General features: G+C 47.9%; 1 protein-coding gene across 32 annotated transcripts in view; it reads right to left on the minus strand.

Annotated features, from left to right (window-relative positions):
- Window positions 1-26,783, minus strand: part of RAPGEF1 (Rap guanine nucleotide exchange factor 1) — a 142,092-nt gene that overhangs the window by 75,375 nt on the left and 39,934 nt on the right. For 6 of the 32 annotated variants that reach the window (XM_070595359.1, XM_070595349.1, XM_070595342.1 and 3 more), the window contains exon 1: window positions 5,986-6,142. The exons of the other annotated variants lie outside the window; for them this stretch is intronic. In XM_070595359.1, coding sequence (XP_070451460.1) covers window positions 5,986-6,127 — 142 coding nt within the window. In that variant the 5' untranslated portion in view covers window positions 6,128-6,142. Of the gene's footprint in view, window positions 1-5,985; window positions 6,143-26,783 lie in introns of those variants that run through there. 32 annotated transcript variants of the gene reach the window in all.

A 26,783-nucleotide genomic window follows, 5' to 3' on the forward strand; every position in this document is an offset into this window, starting at 1 on the left:
GTGAACTTTGTAGTAAGATTCTCTGGGTTAAAATCCTTCAACATCACCTAAGTCTTAAGTTTCCTTGTCTGGAAAACAGGGCTGATAACATTGTTCTTCCTGAGATGGCTGATGTGATATAGATTAAATGAGATGCTACCTGTGGATGAGGTACTTATTCAAGTGCCAGGAACATGGCACCTGCTCAATACAGGGAGCTAACCTAACTAACTATATGATTTGGTCGGGTAGCAAGGTTATCAAACTCTGAATTCTCATTTCCCAACTGCTTACAGATCTGAATCAGGTAACCGTGTCACAATGAACATTTAACTCACAGCCCCAAGTAACCGAGGGCCTTCCAAACGCCCACGCTCCTCTTCCTTTAGCACTGACCACAAGTCTGAATACAGCCTTAGCCTGTTCATCTATTTCCCTCTTTGGTTTCATGTGCCTCCTTCAGTGTTGCGCTTACTGCTGCTCCTATGCACTCCTTCTGATCCTTCAGGGGCCTCAGCACCCCTAGTCACGGCACATCCCTTGCCAGGCAGGTTCCCAAGTCAGACAGGATGTTAGAGCAACGTACTAACCCAGGTGACTTCCACCCTGGCAAGTAAGACTGAAAGCAGGGCAAGAAAAGCAGACACAAATGGGGAAGTCTAGGCAGGACGCACGGTTTCTTCGGTTTGCTTTGGTGGTCACAGATCTTCAGAGATGTGGCCCGGGCAAGCCAACTTCTGCCTCTTCCAGTCTGCTGCCCCAAGTTGCTGTACGTGCAGGCATGGGGCTGAGGGGCTGGCCAGATCCACATCTCTGTCAGCACGACCAGGGCGGAACCAGAGTAGACAAGCAGGGTGTGGAGGGCCCCAGAAACCTCTCAGGCTCCTGCATGCGCAGGGCCAGCCCTGATCGTGACCCAGGTGACAACTAAGGGTACCTCCACCTGAGAGCAGACAGAGCCCAGGAGTCTATCACAGGGCTCTCTCTGCCTCTGCTCTTCCCATCACAGTCTGAAATTCTAGTCTGTCTTGGGGCACAGCTGGGAATCCGCGTCAGCATTTAAAGAGAGCGCTATATCTACCAATAAATCTCTCTCCTCGGAGTATTTAATAGCCTCAAAACAGCCAGCTCTAGTGCATGACGTGATAAATGAAGGGGAGAGAGCAGGTTCTTTGTAATGACAGCCAACTCCTCAACTCTGGAAATTGAGGACAGCACTAACTAGGACAGATTTTGACTTGGAGGCTGCTTGTCACCTTTTCCTTGAAAGAACCGGTTAGCAACACAGGTTTCAGGTGACTTGTGAGGTCACTCAAATAAAGCACTATAATGACCAGTGACAGCAGGGCGGAAGGAAGCAACGGTGGCAGTTCTGTTAGGGTAACCTTGCTAACAGCACCAGAGAGACAGACGGACACACACACACTTCCTGCCCCTCTTCTCACATCCCTCGTGTGTATCAACCATCTGGGGTACAGGGCAACATCAGAGAGGTGCTCCCACACCACCACAGAGTCTCAGGCAGCTTTACCAGACACTCTCATGAGTCCCTGACTTTTCACCTAGGGAGTCACACTTCAGATATTGTAAAGGTGTGTTTTCAGATTTTCTAGTATTGAAATTAAAATTTTGAAAGATTTCATACATACATATATATATATATATATATATATATATATATATATACCACCTGGAGAGAATTAATCAAACCCACACATCTACCAATCTAGCCTATCAGATAGAACTTTCAGCAACAATGGAAATGTTCTCTATCTGCACTGTCCAACGTGACAGCCACTTGTGGCTACCAAGTGCTTGAAATGTGGCTAGTGTGAGGGAGGAATTGAATTTTTATTTAACTAGAATTAATTTAAACAGTCACATGGGGCTGGGGGCTACCACACTGGACAGCACAGCTCTAGAAGTAGACCAGTATCAGTTCCACTGATGCCACCACACGCTCCTTCGTAATCACGCCTCTTCCCAATAACAGGTAACGGTGATTCTCATTTTTGTCCTCATCACCCTCACTTTTTGCGACAGTTGACATCTACAAGCACAGTTTAATTTGTGAGTCTGTGAACTGTACCTAAGTGGTACTACAGTGTAAGTATTCTCACGCTCTCGTTTTCACTCAGTAGCAGGTCTGATGTTTAAGCATGTTGAAGTACACGTGTGCTTTCATTTGCAGTGCTGTCAAAGTCTATATATTCTGTAATACCAGTTTATTTATCTGCTCTCCTGTCAGTGGACACTGGGTTGTTTCCAGCTTTTATAAACAATGCTCCTAAGAACATTCTCACATGTGTCTCCTGGAACACGTGCAAGAGTTTTCTATGACGAGACCTGGTGAACTATAGAGTATAGACCGTATTTAATTTTATCGATATTGCCAAGCGATACTCCAAAGTGGCCATGCCACTGTGCAGTCCCGCTAGCAAAGTTAAGCGAGGCTCAGTTGCTCCACATCCCCGCCAACCCCTGGGATTGCCAGACTTGCACACTTTCCACATGGCCCTGCATAACCAGAGGAAACAAAAGCCCTCCTTCACGGGAAATGCCCTAAGTGGGTATCTTATTGTGATCTATCAAATCCTGTGACAGTAACTTCAAAGGTCACTGATAGAACTTAAGAAGACAAAGCCTCAGACCACTGCTCAGCTTGGCATTTACACCAAGGAAGGTCAGGAACTCCCAATGACTAATCTGCTAGTCATTTCTTCCAGAGGAAGGGTAGATCATATGGCTCACAACTGATGTATGAATGGCCATGAGGTTACTAAGAGCAGGCATTTTCTTGGGTAGTCATCACAGACTGAGATCCGGCTGGCAGATGAATGCCCAAAGAGAAGGAGGACGGGCTGCAGAAGAGGCAGGTGGCCTGCTCACAGAATCACTGCAACAAAAAACAAAAACACACCAATTTCTCCCCAAGTCGTCTGCCAGGTGTCAATATTTCATTTTTAAATTTTCAACTTGCCCCTCAAACAGGCCTGACAATGGTCTCTGCCTGCTGCTGACAAATGTACAGATCAACTGGCCTTTCAAATGTCACTTGCAGCAGCAGCTGGGATCCCAACTTAGCAATGGTTTCCATCAGGGCTTAATTCGGCCCTGGATGGGGGAGGCTCTAATATCAACCCCACCAGGGACCACGACATCAGGGTCACGGTGGACAACACTGAGGCAGCTCCAAAACCCTCGCGGGCCGTCTTGAGAAGCAGCGTGGGGTTAACTTCCCATTACCTCCAGCGTGCTGGGCGCAGAGCTGAGGCCAGGAAAGGACGTCCACTGTCGGCTTACGTGAGTCCCACTGGTCCAGTTCCACTTCCCTAACCCACGCCTCTGTTCTCCAAGTGAGTAAACAGGACGACCAGATTGGAGAAGTGACTTGAGGACATTAGGAAGAAGCTTTCTGAACAAAAGGATTTCAGACTTTTACTTATCCCGACTTGTACAGACTGTAGCGTAGAGATAAAGACCAGAGTCCAGGCTGAGTGGCTCATGGGCACAGCAGGTGGCTCGCAAGCTTTGGGGTCAGGTGGCCTGTGTTTTAACCCAAGCTAGGCCATGACCCTGGGCACACTTTTCACTCTCTGAGCCGTGGGTTGCTCACCTACAGAACAAGTGTACCCTCAGGACCTATGTCCTAGGTTACTGTGAGGATTAAATGTGACTCGGTGCGTAAAGCATTTTGCCGAGGACCTGATACACAGCAAATGCTCCACAAACGGCAGCCATTATTGTTATGTGATAACATTGCCAGGCCTCTGCCAACACTTAGTAAAGCAAAAGCTAAAAATAATCCCAGCCTAGTAGAGCAGAAAGTAACCTGATGTTTCAGTTTTCCCAACAATTTCCATATTAAAAGATCTTCTGTCCTACTTAGTATAGACCCACTCATATTAAAACAGAGGGAAAATAATATTTGGAGTTTTGTCATGAAAATCTGTTCATATTACCCATTTGTTCAGGAAGTCTGCTGGTAACTACGACGCTGCCGTGGGTGCTGATGGAAATATTAAGTGTATCTTTTTTTCTTTTTCAGCAACAAAAGTAAAACAAACTCATTATAAAAATCCAAGCAGTGCAAAAATATATAACCCAGAGAGTGAAAATCCCTATAGCTCCACGTACGGCAGAGCTGAAATATTTTTTTGACTTGTTCTTTTAACTTAACAATACGCTGTGGGTATTTCCCTGTGAGCACAGTTAATGGTTGAACGAGGTTCAGTTGAAGAGCAGACCACAACACATTTAACTAGTCTCCTGACGGTTTCTAACTTTTGCCCTCCAAACAATGCTGTGTTGACGAACACCCTCGTGCTCACCTCTCTGGTCACCTGTGTAATGAGACAGACTCCTGGAAATGGAATTGTCAGGTCAAAGGTATGAGCACGAAAAACTTGGTCCAGCTGCCCTGAGCTGGATGCAGGCCGGCAGGGACTGTGCCAAAGAGTGAGGCTCAGGGCAGAGGCAGGAGAGGGGGGCGTAGGAAAGAGGTCAGGTCTACGGGGCCCCCACCATCTCTGGAAGAAACCATGCTGCACCTTAGATTTGGGCTCAAATCTGAAAGGGTCACCATTTTCATTTTATTTTCATAGCTAGTAAGGATTAAAATAGATTGAGAATTGAACAGATACTTCACAAAAGGCAATATCCAAATGGCCAGGAAACAGATGACAAGGTGCTCAGTTCCATTTGTCATCAGCAAACAATAAATTCAAACCATAAAGCGATACTACTACAGACACACCAGAACGGATAAAAAGAAAAAACAGGAAATACTAAGTGACGGTGAGGACGAAGACCAACACACACTCTCCACTCACTGTGGTGAAGAGGTGCATGCAGACCACAGCGAACATAAGCTTCCCCGCGGCCCCGTGACCCCACTCCTGGGCACACACCCTGGAGGAACGCCACATGAGCTCATCCCAAGACATGACCAGAATATTCAAAGCAGCACCCAAACGCCCGTCGACAGGAGCACACATAAACTGTGGCACACATAAGTCCCATTATGCTGCCCCTCTGCTCAAAACCCTCCTGTGGCACCTCTTCTCACTCAGAGGAAGAAGCGGAGCCCTTCAGAGGCCTAGGGGCCCCATGTGATTTGCACCCTGTGTGTGCCACTCCCAACCCCCACCCTGACAGCCCCTCCCCCCAGCTTTGGGAGTAAGCCCATCCACAGGAACCCTGTTCTCTGACGGCCCACCCTGGGGAGGCCTGACAAGTGCCAAGTGGCTATGACCAGATGGGTGAAGTTAGTCTAATCCTAGGATCTGCTCATTAGGAAGCTCCTTTGGCTCTTCGAGCAAGCTCTGTCCTTTAAGCAAGTCTTTATTAGCACCAAGGTAATACTGTGGTTCCCATCTCTCTTATTGTCTTCTTTCCCAACTTTCAGAATTCAGGGCAGAAAAGAGGTTCCACTCATTGGCCCCTTGAGACCCCGCCAAAGATCAAGTCTCCTTATTTGGAATCTGGCACTGAGCCCAAGAACTGCACACAGTGAAAATAAACCCGTGCTTGTTAGGGAGCACACAGACAAAAGGTCAATGAACGAGGTCTGTGACAACAAACGACGACTACGTTCAACCTACACTGGAGGGTAGTATCTGACGAGTGACACGGATTGGACGGTTGATACAGATTTTTTTTTCTCTTTTTTTGCGGAAGATTAGCCCTGAGCTAACTGCTGCCAATCCTCCTCTTTTTGCTGAGGAAGACTGGCCCTGAGCTAACATCCGTGCCATCTTCCTCTACTTTCTATGTGGGACGCCTACCACAGCATGGCGTGCCAAGCGCTGCCATGTCCACACCTGGGATCCCAACCAGTGAACCCCGGGCCACCGAGAAGCGGAACGTGCGAAGTTAACCGCTGTGCCACCGGGCCAGCCCCCTTGATACAGATTTTTAATGTAACTCGCTAAGGGGCACCAACACACGAGTCAGAGACCATGCAATCAAGAACTTTCTTTGGTGTGGTGCTTCAGCTGGGGTTACCTGGGTTAACAGACGTCTGTTGTTCAAGCGACTTCCAGGGAGGAGAAGAGAAAACCGTCCCTTCCTCCGCCCTCTGGGACTCTACTGGACAGTGGGAACTGTGGGCCAGCACTGTCCAACAGAAACACAATGTGAGCCACATCTGTAATTTAAAACTATTTTTTAATTAACCCAATTTATCCACAATATTATGATTTCAACATGTAATTAATATAAAAACTATTAATGAGACACTTTACCCTCTTCCCCTTTCATACGAAGTCTTCAAGATCCGGTGTGTATTTCACGCTTCCAGCACATTCCCGGGGCTCCTGGAGCTCTGGGCCCTCGCCTTCCTGCTGAGGAGGGCTGGAAAGGGACTGCTGACCTCACCGGCCTCCAGAAGAAACAGCCTTTGGCTGGGCTGGATTTGACTGCCTCAGGCTTGTGTCACTGACGTCCTCAAGGCTGTTTTGCCTCTCCCCGAAAGGACAGACAACGTGCAAGCCTGTGGCCGCGGGAATGAAGGCAGGGGGATGCACTCACCCTCAGGCTAGGCGAGAGGGCAGCACGTGAGTGCCAGGCCAGGTCGCCCTCCCATAACACTTGCCAGGTGGCGGCACTGCAGGATCTCATTCTACCAGCACCTGGCCCAGGGACAGGGAATGTGGGCACGGACTGAGGAAACGTCACTGTGCGTTTGGAGGTCTGAGGTGGAGGGCAGGTAGAGGAGGCAGCCTTTCCGTCAACAGAACGAATTTTTGACACTCATAGCTTCTCAGCAACGCAAACTCATTTTCTTTGGCGGCGGGGACCATAGACATAAACACGGTGGCACTGACACCATGTCCTACGGCTATGATATGTGGGCAAAAAGGAGTGACATTGACCTCCGCACATGGCCAAGGACAGCCCCATGAACTTACTCCCACTCCACCCACAACTCTGATGACAGTGAAACTCCTCAATGTGTGTGAGTCTGGGGAAGTTTGCCTCCTGGGGCCTCACTTTTCTCATCTGTAAAGTGGGAATAATCATCCTCACCTCACTGGGCTGCTACGAGGATGTAATAAAGTACTCTATGTAAAGTTGTTTAGCCAATCTTGGCATTTAGTAAACACTAAATAAATGCTAAATGTTAAATAAACATTAAAAAGTAAACAATAAATAAATAAACGTTAAATAAACATTATCTGCTGCTACCCAAATGTCTCCGAGATAAATGCCACCATTTTGAGTGGGCAATTATTATTTTTTAACATAGCAGAATTTAGAAATAGAGGAGAAAATTCATTGAGTGGGTACTCACGATTTGAGCACTTTTCTACATGTATGTTATACTTTAATAAAAAAAGTCTAATGGACAAAAAAGGAAAGTAGAGCAGAGATGAAGAGGGAAGTTGGATTCTTGGTGACATTGTCTGGGTTGCTGGATCCAGCTTTACCTGAAGCTCAATTGCCTCTCAACTTCCAGTAACATGGGGAAAAAAAAAAAGAATCGAATAACTAAAGTTTCTTGTAGGATTTAACTAGAAGCCAAAGCCTCCATCAACAAAACTTTTGCACGTGAACAAAGCATGGAGATGATCTCCTGGGGCGGTTCCTCTTTCCTACCTGTCAAAGAGAGCTCTGAATAAACCCACATGAAGAACTTTCCCAAGACTTACTCCAGTTATGAAACATTCCGCACACAATGGACAGATCTCCAGGATGGAGAGCTGCTTCCCTCCTGGAGTGCCATCAAGCAGCTAAGTCAGCAGCTCCTGTTTTTAAATGTCCCATTAGAAGCCGGGTAGTGTGGGGAGATCTGCACATATTCTCCCCGATCCTCACACTAACCGGGCGAGGGAAGGACATCTGACAGATGAGGAAACCAAGCTGCAGGAGCTCACCCCCCACCGCCCCCAAACAAGGCAACTGCAGCCCTAACACGTGCCGTGAGCACTCAAGGTCAGCCTGGCCCCACGGAGGCCAACTCCCAAGGAAGGACTTCTTTTCTATGACTGTTTGAAACGGACCTAGACCCCTCATAGCCGGGCTTCACAGACTCGGAGCTGTGAACTAGTCATTTCCCCAGAGTTTCAATTCCAGAGAGGAGGGAGAGAACAGTTTCTTCTTAGTGAACATACCAACCACTGGGCAGGAAGCAAGCAGACCCTGCACGTCACAGCCCTTGGGACCCCTGCTACCATGGGAAGTGGGGTCCACCCTAACCTTTGTCCCTTAGGCGGAGCTGTCTGGAGCGGTCTCCGTCCCCCAGAGGAACTGCATGTTAGGACTGGTGCCAGGCCAGAATCCCAACAACCCTCTTCAAGGGCTGCAGAGCCCACTCTTCAACAGCGTGTCACCAGCTGAGCAGCCTGAGTCGGGACAGGAAGGCCTGTTTATTCGGGGCCAGGCCACCGTGACAGGGCACACCGGGGCTGGTGGGCAGTGGAGGCAGCAGCAGACGGCGACTCTGTCGGCCTCAGAGGCACTCGGCCCTGCTCAGGGACCCCGAGAACTCATTATTTGTCAGGCCAACCTCTGGGCTTCCAGAGGGAAAACACCATTTTCATTTGTCAGTGAGCATATATTCATCTACTTATTCCCCAGGCAACAGAGGAAGGAGCTGGGAGCCACAATCCTAGAAGCTTGGGACACTGCAGAAAGAGCTCACTGGGCAGAGAACGAAGACAGTGAAAGGACAAGGGTCACCTGTCAAGTCCCTTCCCCTCCCTATCACCACAGGGAAACAGTGCATCAGACAAGGCAGGGTGAGCACTATGGGGCCCACAGCCCTCGCCCCTCATTCAGTCCCACATATTCACGTGCCAGTGCAGGGCCGGCACTATAGGGCCCACAGCCCTCACCCCTCATTCAATCCCACATATTCACGTGCCACTACATCTGCAAAGCGCTAGGTTCCGAAAGAGGAGCAGGCTACAGCTCCTTCCTCCAAGGGGCTCCAGGCTCAGGGGGGAGACCCAGGAAAATCCTCAGTGGAGACAGAGAGAGGAGACCTGGGATGGAGACATGCCCAGCAAAGGCCTGGGCTTTTCAGATGCTCACAGGTCTGTTGGTGGCGGGGTGGGGGGGGAGGCGCAGGGACAGCCCCAGGTGCCAGGGCAAGTGCTCTGGAGCCCAGGGTCCTTGAATGAAAACCCAAGCTGCTCCTCGGGGTGGAAGAAAGGGCTGAGTTTACAGGAACAGCTCCCGGCTTTGGGCATTGCACATGGGGACCAACGAAAGGCATCTGACTCAGCAAATCAGCATAGGCTTGGAAACAACTTCAGAAACCTCTGTAGACACAGAAGGATCTGAAAATGACCACTTCTCCCAAGGCACACTTCTGGCTTCCCAGGCCCAGGGGTGGGGGTAGGAAGGGGTCGGGGTAGGACGGGGTGGGGGGGAGGAGAGGCAGCCTTTATTCTCTCACAACCAGAGTGCATTTTTCTCTAAAACAAAAGGAGCAGAGTCTTCTGGGCTGCTCTCCGATGAGCACTTTTTCACAGACCTGCCCCTCTGGCTCCTGTCTCTCAAACATGTTCATGGCCAGGGGGCGTGTTCTGGCAAGAATATCTATTACGTATGACAGTTCAGACATAAACGGGGGAAAAACAAACCCCACTCTGCTCTACACATTCAGAATCAAGTGCTGCTCAACCCCAACCTCTCCAAGGCAATGGCCAACGTGGTCCCCGCTGGGAGCCAAGTGAGCACTGGGGCTCTTGGCTTGCACGCAGGTGGGAGTTGGGAAGGCTCCCGAGTCCACTCACAGCAGAAGCGGAGGCCCTGGGAACTGACCTGCCCCAGCCTGGGACGCAGGCCTGTTGGGCAAAGCCAGTCAGGAGCTCTGTCCTCAATAACGGCTGAAAAAGTACCAGACAGCCTCGCAGCACTTCTCCTCCACACAAGACAAATTTGGCGTAAGTAAAAATGCGTAGCGGGCCAGAATAAAAGACAGACCACTCAAGCGCTGGTGGCACCCATGTACTCTCTGCTTGTGAGTTACTTACTGCCACAGATGGTCTAACTGCCCACCAGGGGCTCTGAGGGCCCTCAAAACTCTGGGATTAAATCTGAAGTCATGCTGGCTTAGTCAAAGCAGAATTTCATTGGCTTGGAGCCTGAAATCCAATCCACTTCCAGTCAGATGTATGGGTCCCCCATGTACGAGGCATTGCACGAGGTCCTGAGCAACACACATGTGGAGCAGACGGTAGCAACAACACAGCAATGGCTGGGATCAGTACTGCACAGTGAGGGCCCAGGACCACCCCAGGCACTTTACGGGCCTATCTCATTTCATCCTTACAGTGACCCTCCGAGGTAGGAAAACTGAGGCTGAGGAGTAAGTGACAGACTCTGGATTTGAACTCAGTGTACTTGACAGGCCAGCCACGCCTTCTCCTAACATAGGAGACGGAGAAGTGAATAAGTACCCTAAAGACGGCTCGCATGAAGCAGAACGCAGGTTCAGAGGAAGGAGGCCCGTGTACTCTTTTGTGCCTGCAGGAACTACCTCATTCCCTCTGGGTCAGGGCTCTTTCCTAACAAGCCGGCACCCAGGAGGTGCACGGCTCTGTGCTCTGCTACACGTACCGCCAGCACCCGGCTCACCCTCGGCTTCCGACTCAGACGGCACATCTTAACGCAGGCCTCCTCTTCCTCTTTTCTAAGCCGAAGCCTAGCAAATATGCTGTTTATTAGATGTGTTCTCAACTTTGATCACCAGGGAAGCAAGTCACCACAAGAGGAGAAGAAAAGACTCTCAGGCCAGTACTGCTCATAAAAGTGAAGCACGCCCTTCTGGAAAAGTCCAGAAGCAGAATGGCTCACCCACAGCAGCAGCACATCGGAGCCCTCCTGCGGTTCCGGCACCCGGGCAGCAAACACCCTCAGTGCTGAAATCCCAGGCGGCCCCTCAGGCTGAGGGGAGGGCCGCAGCACAGTGGCTCTCTCAGCTCAGGGCTGGGAGGTGGATGGGACCAAGGCACTATTTTTAAACAAGCCAAAAAACAACTGCTGCAGAAGAACATATATTTAATGATGGCTGGAGTTGCCAACGTTTGGCTAGAAAGCACTGGTGGGGATTTTCTGAAGTCACACAGGCCTCCCGGTTCTCACGGAATTTCTACCTTTATAGTCTGTGATTAGCAACAAAATGGCCTCACAATACGTGTTTTTAAAAGACAGTTCTCTGCGGCGGCCATGCCCTCTCCTGGATCTTGGACTCAGCCAAACAACATGCCTCTAACTCTCTGCAAATTCTCTCCTGTTCGGGACTCTCCAAAAACTCACCCCACCTGAGGGGTGCCTTTAGGAACAATCCAGCTGCTTCATTCTAGAATCCTCAGAGCAGGGAACGGTGTGCATTTTCGAGAAGGAATTTCATTTTCCCTGGTTCTCCCTCAGCAGCTGTACTCTTTAAGTCTCCTAGAACTCAAGTACTTTTTAAAGGACCAAGTCTCCCCCCAGGAGGTGGCCTCCTGCCGTTGGTCTGGAGGCTCCCGGCTCAGATGCCGGGAGGAAGCAGCAGCGTGGGCCACTCCGGCGAGGGGAATAAGGCAGAGACCTGTCTTCTCAGAGTCAGCTGCTGGGAATCAGAACGCACTTTCCCACTGAAACAACGTTAAAAACCGAATTCAGGTCCTCGCCGCCCAACCAATGGAGCACAGCTGGGCTGAGCTCCTTCCACCAGCCAGATGCTGGCCATGTGGCACCAGAGAGCGTCTGTGGCTGAAGAGGAATGTAGACCTGCCCTCAAGTGGGTTATAAGCTAACAAGGTAGTAAAGCCATACAGCCAGGGCTCCAACACACAGGAGAGGGAGTCAAACGCTGAAGAAATAAAAGGTTTACGGTCGGTCCTCCTCCCATACGGAGGGCCAACTCGGGGACTTGAGCATCCGAGGATTTTGCTATCTGTGGGGGGCAGATATGGAGGGACGAATGTACTTCCTGTGAGCTCCAGGAAAAGTTCATGGAGGAAGCCTTAGAGCTGTGAGCCGAGCAGATGTTGGGGATCTGGCTGTGAAAAATGTGAAGGGATGGACAGGCGAGGGGGTGGAGGGAGGGAAGCAGTGGCAGAAAGGGCAGTGGCTACACGGGTAGGCAGATGTGTGGTCTATTCCTCCTGCTAACATTTACTGCAAGTCACAACCCATTAGCAGGTCCCTAAATCAACAGAATAGAAAATAACAAAGGGCACTGCAGGTAGTAAGGTAAATATTGTTTCATGAAACTATTTCAGTTACGATCAACTTGAAATGCTGAACACCCTTCTCCCTGGGGACCATGGGGAGGAGAAACCCCCTCACTGAGGCAGTGTGGAGCAGCTGTAGGTCAGGGTCCTGTTGGGGCAATCAAGACCTCAAATCTGGTCTTTGCCCCAAGTCACAGGGACACTGATTGAGCTTCCTGCCCGGGTCTGGAAGTAAAGATCAGGCACAGGTGCGGTGCCAACAGGTGGGCCATTGTTAAGGCAAAGGCTCTCAGTGGCTTTCAAATCTTTTTTTGACCACAAACCACAGTAAGAAATGTATTTTATACTGTGATCAAGTACATAGAGTATATCAAAAAATCTAAAAGATTTAAATTCTATTTCACTTTTTTTTAATTGAGTTATTGATAGGTTACAATCTTGTGAAATTTCAATTGTACATTAATGTTTGTCAGTCATGTTGTAGGTGCACCACTTCACCCTTTGTGCCCACCCCCCACCCCACCTTTCCCCTGGTAGCCACTAAACTGTTCTTGGTCCATAGTTTTAAATTCCTCATATGAGTGGAGTCATACACAGATTATCTTTCTCTTGCTGGCTTATTTCACTTAACATAATTCTCTCAAGGTCCATCCATGTTATTGCAAATGGAATGATTTGGTTCTGTTTTGCAGCTGAGTAGTATTCCATTGTATATATGTACCACATCTTCTTTATCCATTCGTCTGTTGATGGGCACTTAGGTTGCTTCCACGTCTTGGCTATTGTAAACAGTGCTGCAATAAACATGGGGGTGCACAGGACTTTTGGGATTGCTGACTTCAGGCTCTTTGGATAAATACCCAGTAGTGGGATGGCTGGATCGTATGGTAGTTCTATTTTTAGTTTTTTGAGGAATCTCCATACTGTTTTCCATAGTGGCTGCACCAGTTTGCATTCCCACCAGCAGTGTATGAGGGTTCCTTTTTCTCCGCAACCTCTCCAACATTTGTTGCTATTAGTTTTAGATATTTTTGTCATTCTAATGGGTGTAAGGTGATATCTTAGTGTAGTTTTGATTTGCATTTCCCTGATGATCAGCGATGATGAGCATCTTTTCATGTGCCTATTGGCCATCAGTATATCTTCTTTGGAGAAATGTCTGTTCATGTCTCCAGCCCATTTTTTGATTGGGTTGTTTGATGTTTTGTGATTGAGTTGTGAGAGTTCTTTATATATTAAGGATATTAAGCCTTTGTCAGATATATGACTTGCAAATATTTTTTCCCAGTTAGTGGGTTGTTTTTTGGTTTCAATCCTGTTTTCATTTGCCTTGAAGAAGCTCTTTAATCTGATGAAGTCCCATTTGTTTATTCTTTCTATTGTTTCCCTTCTCTGAGAAGGCATGGTGTCCGAAAAGATCCTTTTAATACTGATGTCAAAGAGTGTACTGCCTACGTTTTCTTCCAGAAGCCTTATGGTTTCAGGTCTCACCTTTAGGTCTTTAATCCTTTTTGAGTTTATTTTGGTGAATGGTGAAAAAGAATGGTCAATTTTCATTCTTTTACATGTGGCTTTCCAGTTTTCCCAGCACCATTTGTTGAAAAGACTTTCTTTTCTCCATTGTATGCCCTCAGGTCCTTTGTCAAAGATAAGCTGTCCATAGATGTGTGGTTTTATTTCTGGGCTTTCAATTTTGTTCCATTGATCTGTGCACCTGTTTTTGTACCAGTACCATGCTGTTTTGATTACTGTAGCTTTGTAGTATGTTTTGAAGTCAGGGATTGTGATGCCTCCCGTTTTGTTCTTTTTTCTCAGGATTGCTTTAGCAATTCGGGGTCTTTTGTTGCCCCATCTATTTCACTTTTTAATCTGCTATATTGATTTCATGACTAAACAGTGTCTTAATGCTTTCCCCAAGTGAGAGTAAAGCAAAGGGGCAGGGCTCTGCGGTGGACGGCAGCACCAATGCGGCCTGGAGCTGGTCAGAACGCCAATTCTCCACCCCAACCTGGATCTAATGAATCGGGGTCCCTGGGGAAGGGACCCAGAAACCTGGGCTTGAACCAGTCCTCCAGGAGACTCTGCAGCACGCTCAAGTCTGAGCAGCACTGTTTTAGAAGAAAAGATCTGGGAGAAAGTGGTAAAACTCTTAAGAAATCCCATATCTTGGGCTGAAGGGGCAGGGGCTGACTGTAAGCCCAGCAGAGCCGAGTGCACACACAAAGTGACAGGCAAGTGGATCCTCTGACTCTGACAGCAGGGGAACTTCTCGTCTGAGATCAGAACATTCCTCGGGATACGATGCCCTTGACTGGGAGACAGATTTGTAAATGCTGTAGCCAGAACAGGCCTGTAATAGCACAGCTGTGGGGCTGGGCGGGGGCGGGTGACCATCAGTCCCAGCCCCAAATTTCAACTCACCAGCCACCTCAAGCAAGAAAATTTGGCTGAACCAGGTCTCTTCTAATAAAGGCTCGGAGCATGAGTAAGCCAATAAATATTTCCTGAAGACCTACTGTGTACAGAGTGCTTGTGACAACATATTTCACTCAGAACCAGTGGGCCAAAGTGATCTATCATTGCTCTCCCTCCTGCTTAATGTCCTGCTTATTTATATTTGGCTGTAACATTTGTTTAGCATCTACTTTGTCCTGGAAAAATATGTGGGTTTTGCCCTCAAGCAACTGTTCTAAGGCCGTGATTCTCAAGGGGGTAGAGAAGTGGGTCAACGACAGTGTCTGTCTGAAAAAGCATACACAAGGCAACTACACACATCCATATTTGCGACCGGAAGAAAGCAAACCTGTAGAAAATATACAGAAGCTAAAAGAAGAGGGGCTGAGGTTATAGAGAGTCCAAAATTAGGGTTGCGTGAAAAGTTATCATGCTGCTTGGCCCAGGGGCCTGGCCCAACTCCGTTCAGGAGCAAGCCCGGAAGCTAGAGGTCAGGTCCTCATTCCATGCTGACCTCATCCCATGAATTAACTGTTTCCTCAGTAGAAAACGAAGTACCTTTAAAGTCCTTCGAGCACATTCTAAGATAACTACATTTTACATTTAAGATGGAAAACCCTGAGTTTTCTGTCAGGAAAACAAATCAACTGGGAAGGAAAGAAATTTGCTGAGGACTCAGCATCCCCAGGCATAGGTCCCCCAGATCTGAGAGCAAGCGGGATGTTCCTATCACCCAGTCTATGTAGGAGCTACAAAAACTCCTTCCTTAGGAGGAAAGGAGATGGCAGGGGAAAGTCCAGTGGTGTTTAACCAAAAATTTCCAAGAGCCACCAAGTGACGATGAAGAAAAACATGTCACTTCATTTTCTTCCAGGAAGCCTGGGCCCATCATGTGCTCATGATGACTTAAATCTCCTAAAAGATCATTTTTGTTCTGCAACTGGTGTGTGCCAGCCACAGTTCTGAGGAACTAAGGGAACCTTAATAATAAAAATACACAGCTCCCAAAAAGCTAGTGGATATGTTTGAAAAATGCATCAGAATCCGTGGATTGAACCTGTAAATGGGTCTACACTCTGCAGAAAGTTTGGCACAATTTTTTAAGGCCACCTTCTAAGTGTTTTTGGTTCCAACTCTCTTTACAAACTGAAGCATCACCACACAGCAGGGATCGAAATTCATTTAGTTTCTTTATAATATTTTTGTATTCTTTGTGGTGGTGGTTGAGAGCACTGTTTTTAAGTTTTTCATCAAAACAAAAATATTAGCACAGAACTATGTGTCCTCAAGCTCGGTTACAGACCAGCTGCTTCAAACGGGGCTCGCCACTTTATCTTCAACATTCATTTCCAAGGGTGAGGAACCAAACCCAACCACGGAAAGGCCACCTCTGAAACACTGAAATAGGCAGCCTCTTCCCTCCACTCTAGCAGAGTGCTGTTTGGCTCTCAAATTCCAATCTCTTACCCAAGGAAGGCAGCCTCCTAAAACTGAGCTCACACCTTTATGCTATACGACTGGCCCTCGGCCAATTCCCCAGAGTACGTGGCCCCTACTGGGGTCCCAGGCACAAAGAAATCTAGAGTGCCACACTTGGTGTAGGGAAAAATTTTTCTGCGTGATTTTCCCTTTCTAGAGCTGTAATCGCACGTGGCACGGCTCTCTGCCCACCTGGGCACAGCAGGAGCTTGGAGAGCTGTGAATCGGTTGATGGCATCCAGTCTGGTGACTGTAAACGTCCCCTGACAGTGCAGGGCCTCCACAGGGCCCCAGTCTGAAGAGGGCTCCCTAAAAGCAAGGTCCACCCCGAGCTCGCTGCCTGCCAAGGAAGAGCCTCTGTCACATCCCCTCACTCCTCCTCAGAGAAAAAGGACTGTGGAGGGCCGTCCGAGGAAATATGGCCCTTGGTCCCCAGACACACGGTGCCCGGGATGCAGCAGTGAGTCAGCCCGACACGACACCAAGATTTACGAGGAGCAGGGAAGAAAGACCTGAAAGACACCATTACGAGGGTGACAACTGCTACAGAAGTGGGGCTGAAGCTCCCTAACCAAGGCTGGGGAGGGTGTGAAAGCTTGCGCCTCGGTCTGGATTTCCCCAGAGGAGACTGAGACAAGGGTTCAAGGGCAAGCGGTCAAGTGGGAGGTGCAGGGACGCTGGTAGGGAGTGGGCAGTAAGACCAGGGAGGGAAGGCAGCAGAGAAGAGCTGTGTTCCAAAGCCATCTTGCTCTCGTAACCCCGCAAGGAAGCCAGTTTGAACTGACACCTGAAGGATTCGCTGCAGGTGGCCAGATTTTCATTTGCTTTCTGGTGGGCGTGGGGGTGGGGCTGTGGATTGAGGAGAAGTGTTCCTGGCAGAGGGAGGAGCATGTCTGGAAGGCCCTGGGCCAGCAGGGTCACGGTGAGTCAGGGAGTCCTGACAGAAGGTCAGCCTGGGGACCAAGGGAGTGGCAGGAGAAGAAGCAGGGCCAGTGGGGCTGACGTGGGGGCCTGCTGGATGGGGAGCCTGCCAGCATTTCACAGCGGGGGACGCAGCGCAGCTCAGCAAGTGCTTCCTTCAGCTGCTGTGAGAAGGGACCAATTCAGAGAGCTAAATGTGGTACCCAGCAGGGTGAGAAGCCAACCACCCTGAAGCCATCTTCCTTTCAGCAGACATTCATTACCACTGTGCTGGTGGTCTTGATGTTTAGACAGAATGAATTCCCCCAAGCTCACCTTACAGCAAATTGCCACAGGCAGAATCCAAGTGTGCAGGCACGGCTGTCCTATCCTTCCGCCGGCAGAGACCACAGGCAGTGAGGTCAAGAGGAGTTTAAGGCAAGTGTTAGTCAAGGATGGCCTATAACCCAATCTATGCCACATCACATTCTCCTTAAAATAGCATATAATTTATTGAGCACTTACTAGGCCAGCCCTGGCATAAAAAAATGGCAGACTTTATTTTAATGGCCATTTTACAAATGAAGAAATTAAGGTTCAGAGAAAATAACTAGGCCCAAAGTCACACAGCAACTGAGAAACAGGCTGACCTCAGACTCTGCTCATTTTGACTACAAGATCACTCTCTTAATGACATTCCAGTGTCTTCCTTACGCGTCCTCAGTGACGGTGTCTTTTAGAGAGAGAAGGTGCTGGGAAGGTGGTGCCAGGTGATGGGCTCCAACAGTACAACGGATGGGAAGTGAAAGAGAACTGTGTGAGCAGGAATGCCTACAACAACCTCCTCCTGCCCAACCGAAGGGCTTCTGCTCCCAGCCTGGCGGCCTGCCAGGCGTTCTAATGGCTCCCCAGAGGAAAGACAGAAGGGCTGTGAGACAAGAGCCGTGGAACTTCAGGGGTCCAGCAAGAGTGCTCCCCGCTCTTAGTACCAACCACACTGTATGGAAATCACCGTGCAGGCGCTGACCGGCCCTTGAGGCAGCATCCCATCCACAGCCAACCAAGCATGAGGGCTGCGCTAACATCTCTGAGATGGGCTTGAGCCTTCACGGAGGCACTGCCCACGATGAGAGGACTTTACTCAGCTCGCAAACAAACCACTTCCTTTGATGGGTGGTGGATGGCGTCTGGTTACAAATGGGCAGTTGGTATAGGGCACGTCTGCAGGAGTAACTAACAAATATCTGGAACACCTCTTGTCCTTTCTGTCCCAAGCTTGTCCGTTTCCTGGGACTAAATGCCCAGAAACAAACTGGGGCATGTGGTCACCATAGCAGTTTGACAATTTAGGGACATCAGAATGCATTTCTCTCTCCTGGAAGTCAGGAAGTGAGAGCAAAGGTTTGGTTTTTAGTTTGAGTGTTGGTTTTGCCACGAATTACTTTTGTCAATTAGGCAAAGTACAACCTCTTTTTCTCCAAACCTCTTTTCTCATCTGGAAAACAAGGGCAATAAGCCTATATCAGTGGTTCTCAAAGTGTGGTCCTGAACCACCAGGAGCCTCACCTAGGGACTGGTTAGAAATGCAAGCTCTTGGCCCCTGCCACACCTGCTGCATCAGAAACTCTGGGGGTGGGGCCCAGGATCGGCTGTAGCCAGCCCTCCAGGGGATTCTGATACAGGCCAAGTTTGAGAACCACTGCCTAGTGACTTCCTTTCTCACTTTATGGTTTTATAAAACCATCTTCTTTACTCTTTCCCTACCTGTCATGCTAGTGACTTCATTTATCCAAGAAATATTTATAAAGTGTCTACTGTGTGCTAGACACTGGGGACCCCTGGGGAACGAGCCCAAGCCCACTCTGTGACAAGTAGTGTGTAAGCTCTAATGACAATGGATGTGCACAGAGCTTGTTCACTGAATAAGCAGAACAAATGTATTTTCCAGCAACTTTTCTCTTGAACCATGATCTTCTTCCAAACTTTACTGCACTTTTAAAAATTAGGTGTTCTGCATTCAAGCAGAGAAAAGAAAATGTTACCGTATTGCTATTGATGATAGAAATAGATTATATATGTTCAAGTAAAACAAGCACAGAACATCGACTGGAAAAAATCTAGAAGGAAACATCGAAAAGAGTAACATAGATAATATTTCTTTCCTCCTAAAACTATTTTGGTGACCCACAGTGCGCACAGGTCTTGAATGTTATTCTAGGCACAAAATAAACACCAAGTGACATTTTTAGCAGTCCATTTTGCTTCAGGAGATATACACAGGAAATGCAAAAGCAAAAACAAAAGCTAAATGCTCTACCCTCAGAGGAAAGACGCAACCCGGCTATCAGAACATCAAAAACAGAACTAAAATTAGCTCGCTCCCTTAGGCCTGACAGTCCTGCTACAACCATCCACTGAGAGTCCGTCCTCCTCTCCCCTCTGTCCAAGTTCCAGGCTGAGCAAATGAAACTCGGCCAGAAGGCAAACAAGCGGCCCGGCAGCTCCGCGCTTGTCACTCACACTTGGTGCAGAGGAGACTGGCCTGCACCAACCCTACAGATCCACTCCAGGGAGGGACGAAACGCTCCTCAATCAATGCTACCTCAGGGGGTCCAGACTTCTCACCCAGAGACAAGTCAACAAGCTCTTGTCCATGTTAGTTACAACACGCACCTAACAGTTAACATGACACACTCGCACTACTCAGAGGCAGGGTCAAAGCTAACCACAGAAGTAATATGCAAAGTTACAAAATTCTTCGCCGATGGTAGGTATTTATTTAGGCAACACCAAACACATCACAAATAAGGCAGTTTAAAAGAGAACAGCATCAGGAGCTTGGAACACCAAGATTTACTGTGACTGAGCCATGGTCATTTGGCTCTAAGTTTCCTATTAGCAAAGGTAAAAAGGTAAACAAGATGGGTTAGTGTTAACCATCCAAAGAAAATCTATGAACTCAACAGAGGAGGGAAACTTTCTGGGACAACATTCTAGAAGGAATTTCAAGGAGGATGTAAAGTAACACTGTGAATTGGGTCTTTAATCTTGCTTTCACAAGATCTATAATGTTCTGCAAATAACCACTTAGTATCTGCTCTCTATTAAAAAATCAATAGCCCAATAACTTTATATCAAAGATGACATTTTTTACAAGACATTTCTTATTAATATAGCTGGGTGTGTTGTTTTCAGGTGCTCTGACTTAATATAGTAAAAACCCTTTAAAAACTTAATGAAAATAGGGTTTTTCCTCATCTGTTTTTGGCAGAAGTGTGATGGGTACTCTTTTACATTAGCACAGTGCAGTTATCAACCTCATTAAATTTAACATTGATATCTAAGTGGTATCTAAGCGACCACTGATACAATACTTTCATCTAAACTACCATTCATATTCCAATTTTGTCAAGTGACCCAATAATTTAATAAACCTTCTGTAGCTTCCCAGGGTTGGCTTGGATTTTTATAATGTTAAATATGAACCGATAAAAACGGTGTAAACTCCTATGCTTTGTATTAGTTTTCTATTGCTGTGTAACAAAAACATGTACATTTACGATTTCACAATTTCTGTGGGTCAAGGTCCAGGCAAGGCTTAGCTGGGTCTTCTGAAAGCCTGCACAGTGTGGGCACAGCTGAGGTCTCATCTGGCGGCTTGACCAGGGAAGGGTCTCTGTCGAAGCTTCCTCAGGTGGTGGCAAAATTAATTTCCTTACAGTTAGAAGATTAAAAGCCCTGGCTTATTGCTGGCTGGAGGCCACTCTCCGCTCCTTGCCACATGGAGCCTCTTACTTCTCCAAAGCTAGCAAGGGAGACTGTCTTCAGAGTGTGTCTGCTGGCAAGAGAGTGTCATATAACAAAACGCAATCAGGGGAGTGACCTCCCATCACCTTTGTCATATTCTACTGGTTGGAAGCGAGTCGCAAGTCCATCCACATTCCAAGAGACAAAGATGTGGATACCAGGAGACAGCAGTCACAAGGGCCACCTGCAAGCCTGTCTGCCACATGCGTACAGCTTCCATACAACTATCAAATCAAATCAAATTTATAAGTCAATGCAACTAAAACAAAAAGCTCCCAAACACTTAGATTAACAAAATTGGTTGAATATACGGACAATGATTTCTGCAGACTGCACCCAGTTACGACGTGCACGTCGGGTGGAGAGCTGTAGGAGAGCGTTTTGGGTTCAGGATGATCAACTGTGTGTCAAAATGGTGACTTGTTCTCACCACTTTTCTCTCCTGAAATCACGATGACATCATTTTAGCTCTCAGGTAACAGAAACACACCATCTGCATATGAAGTCTACCTGTTCTTTTCTCATCAGTCCACCACAACTGAAATACAAAGAGTCCATGACGGACTCCATTAATCTCAGATGAATTCAATTATGAGCACTTGAAACCAGAGAGAGAGAGACAGGCAGAAGAGGGGAGGGAGGGAGGGAGGCAGAGGGAGAAGGACAAGTATTTTAGGCAAATCACTCTCTGTTTCCGTGAAGGAGCATGTGACCCCAGGTGAAAGTAAGACAGGAGTGGTGAAATGACTGTTTCCTCAGTTCTGTCATGCCTTTTGTAGTGTGAACATCTCACCCCACCAATAGGATTCTGGTGTTTAAAGATAATTTTCTTTTTACAACACGGTGCCTAAATATAAAACTACTTCCTACCTTTGCTCTAAGGCAAGGGTCAGCAAACTTTTTCTTTAAAGGGAAAGAGAGTAAGTGTTTTCAGCTTTGTGGGGCGTACAGTCTCTGTACATTTTAGTAGGAAAATAGCACAGACATACATAAATGAATGGGCACGGCTGTGTTCCAATAAAACTTCATTTACAAAAACAGGGAGCAGGTGTTTTGGCCCATGGGCGGTGCTTGCTGACCACTGCTCTAAAGAAACAAGATTCTGTTTCAATGCTGAAAGGGTAACTGACTTTGTTGGTCTCCAGTAGGGATTTTCAAGAGTAATTCTGACTACACAATTGTTGCCTTGTGTGCTTTTATTCAAATCCAACCTGTCTGCCTGTATAAAATGCAACTCCACTAGACAACTGGGGATCAACACAAGGAGTTGTCAGATCAGCCCCGAAATCAACGTAAAGTCACCATCCAGACCATGTAGAAATGCTCAGCTCCTTCTGCTTAAATAACTTTCTCTCACAGACCTCCCGTGACCTCCTAGACCAGGAGTCCAGCTCAGAGCCCCTGCGTCACACTCACCCCGCTGGCCTGCAGGTTAAGCGCACCGCCCCTCTTTCCACCAGGCAGTCGGAGGCATAGCTAGGCCTGTTTTGCTCATTGCTGGGTCCCCACCACAGTGCCAGACACACACAAAGTCCTCATTAATATCTGCTGAATGAAGTAAAAGATTAGGTCCCATTACAAGCTTTCTCAGCCCCAGGTACTTTTCATTCATGGGACTTAAACATAATTACATAGTCATACTATAAGTGTTTAGTTGAGCTATGAATGGAATTCTGGTGAAAAGGAAGATATAAAATAAGCTGAACATTTCAACTGTTGAGGTTCAAAACCATACAAACATAATTAAATTACCATTAGTATCAGTGTTAAATCAAATTGCTAGCCACTGGCTTCTCAATACTGAAAATTTGAGAAGGCGAGCCCAGACGATGGATTCAATTAATAATCAATCATTTTTGAGTGGCCAATCCAGTCACTTGCACAGGGAATTCTATTCACCCTTCTCCACAAGCCTGTTCTCACCTGAGCATGTTTCCTTTGGATTCATTTTTTAAAAATGCCTCAAGAGTAAGGTGGTCCTTGGCTTTTTCTCAATTGGAAGATGCAAAGGAGACACATGCAAGGATTTCAGCTCATTTGTACAACCAGCTTCCTGTGATCCTTCTGAGAACTCAGAGCTTGCCCAGCCCCCGGGGTGGTGCCAAGGATGAGAAGTTTAAATGTATCTGGCAAATGCTTAATGCCAAGTTGGAGATCCTGTCTTCTCTCCCTCCATGACATCCGTCCCGGGATTCTCCACCTCCATGCCTTGAGAGAAATTAGCTTTCATATAAATAGAAGTGAACTTGTCAATCTTGACACGCCATCATCACGGGTCCCAACTGCTGGATGACAACACTCCTCTAGCTGCTTGTAGGGAGCTCCCCACATGAGCACACTTGACACCGTAGATCTCCCGATAAATCATGTGAGTCATTCACGGATGGAGGCTTCCTGGGACCCCCTAATGGCAGAGTTCTCATTAGGAGCCCAAGTGCCCATGAAAAGAAATAAAAACGAGCCACAGCTGGGTCTCTTACCCCTTCTGAAGGTCAGGACATGCGCAGTTATCTCCCTGGACAGCGCTACCCAGAGCAGCTGTGCTAGAGATGTCATGCCAGGCAAATGGAGGGCTTCTCAAGATGGACTTGGAGCACTGTCTCTCCAAGTAACTCCCTTTAAAAGCCCCTAAATCCCACAAGTTAAGAACTTCAGGGAGAACTTGGTCCGTTATTCTGAGTATGGGAACACCTGCTACTAACAGTTTTGACTCCTGTGGTTAACAAAAATAGAAAAAGCCTTAAATGAACCACAATTCACCATTTATATGTAAACCAAATAAACAACAACGGGTTTCCTCTTGTACTTCTTATCTCAGTGGAGGGTGACCACCCCTTAACACAAGCCAGAAACCTGGTTGTCATCTTTGACCTGCTTATACTATTATCCCCCAGATCCTGTCCGTTACCAAGTCCTGGCCATTTGACTTTCCAAATACCCAGTGAATCTGTCCCACTGCCACCATCCTCCTCCAAGCTGCCATCATCTGCCAGGATGACTAACTCAGCCTCTGAGTCCATTCTTGCTTCTCCTGTGCATTCTTCCCACTGAAGTCAGGGTAATATTTTCAAAGCACAAATCTGATCTCTCTCAATCTCTTTCACGAATACACATACACACCACTTAAAACACTTAATGGCTTTTCAGCTTGTTAGTGTTCTTAAACTCAAGGCTTTGACAAGTACAGATCCTCTCTCTCTGAGGGCCCCTCTCACCACCCCCTACCCCTTTGCCTCAGGGCCTTTAACACTGTTTCCTCAGCCAGGCTGTGTCCCCGTCCCAGGCCCCCACTTTACCTGGTTAACTCTGACTTAACCCTGCAGATCTCAGCTCTGATCTTTCACAGTATTTATCAGGCTATAATTATGAATCTACCTGGAGCTGTTGTGGTTTCTGCCCTTCTCAGCTAAGGAGGGTTACAGGAGAGAATGAAGCCTAAGACCCTATTAGATGTAATGAATTAACTTCTCTCCTATGCAGCCAAAATGACACTAGCTATGTACCAGCCCTGGATGATCGGACAAAACAGTCACTCAAATAATTCTGTGTTCTGTGGTTCAGATAAGGAACTCAGTTTGGAAAGATTTGTGCCTAACAGTATCTGACACATAGCAGGTGCTCAAATGTATGTGGATAGAAAATGAAAAAAGAAATCAATGAACTACCCACCCAAGGCTTCCGTGCCTTTCACTGCATTGGGACCCCTGAGACTTAACACTCAAGCCAATGACAGTCTCAGTCTGGGCGTCTCACCCTACCTCCTCATTTGCATGAGACACTTTAAACCATTCAAATTACACTAAACTCCACAGGTAGCACCACAGCCACCCACAGCTCAAGAACAACAATGGGACCCCACACTCTTTGGAGGCAGAAGGATGTGGACGCCAATTCCAGCTAGGCCACAGGGTATAACCTGGAGCAAGGGCAACCCCTGAGTCTGTTTCCTACTTGTAAAGGGGGGGTGATACCACCTTTTGAGCCACAGCTCTTTTGCTGGCAGGGAATAGAAACCCAATGAACCATGTTCAAGTAAAAAGGAAGGTGAAGGTAAATGAGAATGCAAGGAGACGCCTGGGAATCCCAGGAAAGCCAGACACAGCTGTTGAGGAGGGCAGGAACGAAGAAGGCTGCCCTGAGGACCAGCACTCGCCATCTCTCCCTGCTTTGCTGCCTTTCTGCACCAGGCTCCATTTTCCGTTGGTGCTCACTCCCTTGGCAAGCTCATCCACTCTTAGGGCTTTAAATACAATCTTTACGCCAAGAGTCCCAAATCTATACCTCCAGTCCAGAGCTTTCTTCTTTCAAGACTTAGATACCTAACTGGCCCCTCCATATTTCCCCTTGGACATCTAAACAGCACTTCTAACTGAACTCCTGATCCTTCCTCCCAGCCTCCCCATCTGACTGGATGGCGACTCCGTCCTTACAGAGAGACGCCCATGCCGCAAACCCTGGCGTCACCCTCGACTCCTCTTTTCCTCCTACAGCCTCATCCAAGCAGTCAGGAAATCCTGTTGGCTCTAATCTTCAGAATTGTTCAGACCCAACCACCTCCCATCGTCTACAGTGCACCAGCCCAGATTACTGCACCAGCTCCCGGCAGGGCTCCCCGCCTCTGCCCTGACTCCCCTTTATTCCCCTATATACACAACAGAGTGCTCCGACTAAAACTTAACCAGACTAGTTCATTGCTCTGCTCAAAACTCGGCAGCAACCGCTCATTTCTCTCAAGAGAAAAGTCAAAGCCCTTACAATGGTCCTCAAGGCCTGAGAGGACCTTGCTCTCTCTGTTCCAGACACACCAGCCTCCTCACCATTCCTTGAACACCCCTCCCTGGGATGCTGGTTCCTCAGATATCCGCTTGGCCGGCTCCCACACCACCTCCAAGACCTGAGGCAAATCTCACCTTCCCACTGAGGCCACCCCTGGCTGCCCTAGTGAACTCTGCAATCTGACCCCTCATGCTGGGAACTCCTGATGCCCCTCATTCCGCTTCCCACGGCACTTATCACCTTCTCCCATTCTTCATAAGTCACTAATGTACAGTGTCTATTGTCTATTTCTCCCTCCTAGAAATGTAAGTTCCATGAGGATGGAGAGCTGTCACCCAGGCAACCAGAACAATGCCTGGTACACAGCAGGTGCTCAATCAACATTTGTTAAATAAACGCATGAACGTGCTTCTTCTGAGTTACTACTCCCTCATAATTTGGGAGCGTACCCAAACTCTCCAGTTCTATAAGACTCTTTAGCTCAAACGCCCACCAGTGATTAGACAGTCTCTCTAATTCCTGGTTCAAATTTCAGAGCCAGAACCAACTGGCCCAGCTCATCTTTCCAAGGCAGGGCACACGACGTAGGTCAATGGCCAGCTGCCTGTGGATGAGCCATTAAATACAGAAGGTGTTGTGGACAAAACTGAAAAAGAGCAAAGGCATCTGGAGCTACTGAGTGTGGGTGCAAAAGCTCTCCACGGCTTGCAAGTGCCCTGCTGTATTATGGCGGAGCCCCGTAACTATTACGTATCAGTGAGAGCCTAGAAGGGGCTGGGAACAAGTCAGATCAGACTGGACGTTCAGCCCCCAGTCCTGACCTCAGCGAGGGCTGCTGTGGGGATTAAGTGGTGTACTTCCTTAAACCATACTGCATCGTCCTCTCAGGTAACTTCACCATCCTATCCATAACCAGATTTGTTGACATGTTTAACTGCTACAGACATAATGCTAAACAGGAATTAATTAAACTCTGCAGGAAAGCAGGCATTCTTTAGAATTCCTCACCATTCTCCTTTCACTGCTGAGGATTTTATAATTACCTAAAGACAGAAGGATTTCAGTGAGCTGCGTGGTCCTGGCTCAGGGTCTCTGATGAACGTCAGGTCTCAGGCAGGGCTGCATCACCTGAGGCCTGACGGGGGCTGAGGAGCCATTTCCAAGCTCATCCCTGGGCTGCTGGCAGGAGGCCTCGGCTCCTCACCTCGTGGGCCTCTC

This window comes from Equus przewalskii, chromosome 26, assembly GCF_037783145.1.
Source record: "Equus przewalskii isolate Varuska chromosome 26, EquPr2, whole genome shotgun sequence".
Taxonomy (NCBI): Eukaryota; Metazoa; Chordata; class Mammalia; order Perissodactyla; family Equidae; genus Equus; species Equus przewalskii.